The sequence below is a fragment of the Alosa pseudoharengus genome, unplaced genomic scaffold (assembly GCF_046254945.1).
Source record: "Alosa pseudoharengus isolate Yale_2024_CS ecotype anadromous, Long Island Sound unplaced genomic scaffold, YU_APseudo_1.1 YU_APseudo_1.1_scf_7, whole genome shotgun sequence".
In the NCBI taxonomy this organism is placed as follows: domain Eukaryota; kingdom Metazoa; phylum Chordata; class Actinopteri; order Clupeiformes; family Clupeidae; genus Alosa; species Alosa pseudoharengus.
In genome coordinates, this window is record NW_027468859.1 from 4,174,621 (window position 1) to 4,177,120 (window position 2,500).

General features: G+C 39.6%; 1 protein-coding gene across 3 annotated transcripts in view; it reads left to right on the top strand.

Annotated features, from left to right (window-relative positions):
- Nucleotides 1-2,500, top strand: part of LOC143110206 (rho-associated protein kinase 2-like) — a 55,606-nt gene that overhangs the window by 7,362 nt on the left and 45,744 nt on the right. For all 3 annotated transcript variants that reach the window (XM_076273091.1, XM_076273089.1, XM_076273090.1), the window contains exon 2: nucleotides 2,365-2,446. In XM_076273091.1, the coding sequence (XP_076129206.1) occupies nucleotides 2,365-2,446 (82 nt within the window). The remainder of the gene's footprint in view (nucleotides 1-2,364; nucleotides 2,447-2,500) is intronic.

Consider the following 2,500-nt stretch of genomic DNA (forward strand, 5'->3'; position numbering starts at 1 on the left):
ATGAAAATATAAGGGAGATTTCCCGGGGTTCTCACGCAAAATACGGAAAATGTCAACATTCGTCCCCATTAACGTTGGAAGGGTTGGAGCAAAAAAGTAGCCTACTTTACCGTGTAGTCTAACTTTAAACAGTGTGCATGCTTAACATAAAGCATACTTGTGCTTCATTCATCCACACATCCAGCTCCTAACGTTTTGACAAGCAATTCTACCAATTGACCTTGTCATTCGCTTCTCACAATGGCTGGCAGGATGGTTGGCAGATTCTCTCTCCTGCCAACAACAATGTGTTACGTTCCAAGTAGTAGTGCGTAATTCTGCTTCATAAAGTTGAACAAATACAAATACAAATAGCCAGTTTATGGTCTACAGTGTGGAGTTGGTAAGTTATGTAGGCCAACTTGGAGTGAATATACAGGGGGAATTCTTTGTCTACTCGTGGCTGAGTAGCCTGGCCGGTGTGCACGTAGACATAGCCTACGGCCGAACACTGCAAGCGCCAATGAATCGTGCTCTCACGACAATCACGTCGTTAACTTAAATAGGCCTAGGTTAACATCACTCTGAGTTCGCATTCAAGCAAGCAAAACGATGATTTGAATACATCTGTTTCACTGTAAGGGCAAGGGGTAACAACAGGACAACACAGAGACAGGCCAGAATGCAGGACTAATGTTATGAGAGTAATATGGGATATTCTACGGGAAAATATTAAAACGGCAAGACAGCGGGGAAAAGTTAAAATGATAAACCCGGAAAAAGTTGGCATGTTAGGTATTTTTCGGTCCCTGTGATTATTTGTGAAATTGTGCAAACGGCCTTTTCAAGTCATTTGAGAAGGTGTAGCAAGCTCCCAAATTGACGCTCGTCTGAGAAATTGAGTTTTGGATAATGTTCAGCTTCAGTAGCTTTACATTGACTGAGGAAGCGTAGAGACGAGTCCATAGCAACAAGTTAATGTGTTGAATTTGTTATTACCCAGTGTGCTTTGTTGAATGGTCTCAATCTTTTATTGTTTTATTTCATGTGAATACTTACTAGAGGAGTAACTTTTCAAGTAGGCTAATGCAGTTGCAGGAACTGTGCATTTAGTTTCCATGCTTACTGTGTTTCCACAACAATGTTAGTGAGTAAATCTACTGAAATGGCCACCATCTTGGTGAAGTGTGATGTGTAAGATCAGAAAGCAGAGGTTGATTTTAGATCGGTACCCCAAAGCAATGTGTTTTTATAGCTATTAAGAGCGTGGGCGGAAGGGATCGGCAATTGGCCGGGGAGGGTCATGTCTTTTTTGAAAATGCTGCTGGAGGGTCGTTGAAAATTTTCTTGCAGACAGGGGATGGTCATGCAATTTTTGATTGAAGCACTCAAAATCCCTACGGTGGCCCCGTCCATAAATAACGAACAGTCCCTTATCTGTTTTGTCACCATTGAAATATCTCTCATGTCCACCTCTCAGTCTTAGCCCAGTCCTTCATTGACAATGGTTACTGTACTCGTTTTTTGTCTAGCTAACAGAATATAATTGTGTATAAAATGGAAAAAGAAAAAAAAATAGGATTTTACGGTAAGAATAGAGAAATGAGAAACTGCTTTTTTGATGTGCACAAGTGACACAATGATGCGAAGAATAAACAGGTAGTTTTGAGAATTTCAGTTCTGATCTGAGAAATGTACCAAAGTGACAGAGAAAAACTGTAAAAACAAAATGTAGTGCAATATAGTGCAATATAAGCACATAAACAACAAACAAGGAAAATTATATGTAGCCTACAGTGCTGTAAAAAAATAAATAAATAAATAATAATAATAAAAAAATAATATATATATACAATGAAATGATGCTGACATGTTTTGGAGAGAACAACCATTAGACTGAGAATCGACAATCAGTTTAGATCAACAAGATCTATTCACTTGGAAATTGTGCTATATGGAGGCTACCTGTACTTAATCATTTGCAAAGATGTAGTGAGACATTGAGACATGTACTAACACATTTGCAGTTTGATAAATGAATGAGAAATCCAATTCTGTTGTGAACAATTGCCAAGTAGTTTGGAGGTTTGTCCATGTTATGAGAATGTAATTTCTGTTTCAATAAATTAGCCAAACCAATGGAGAAAAACTACCTATCCTTGTCTAGTGGGTATACTGAGATGGTAATGCTTTTTAAGTGGGTATACTGCATAATCCTGCGTATCATGTAGACTACACCCCTGGTGTATATCGTGTCAAAGTTCCATAAAGCTTGAAGGAATACATCAATGACAACACGTGTGCAATGTCTTTTGTACACAACGTGTTTCATAAAGGTTTGTTGGAGGTTATTTCTGAGCTGGTTATTCCTCCTTGCCCCCACAGGACTCTGTGAACGCTCTGGCGCTGGATCTGAACTACCCTGCGCTGCGCAAGAACAAGAACATTGATGTCTTCCTGAACCGCTGTGAGTTAGTACTGTTATCACTGGGCTCCTGTGGTCCTGGGAGTGAGGTGTGCA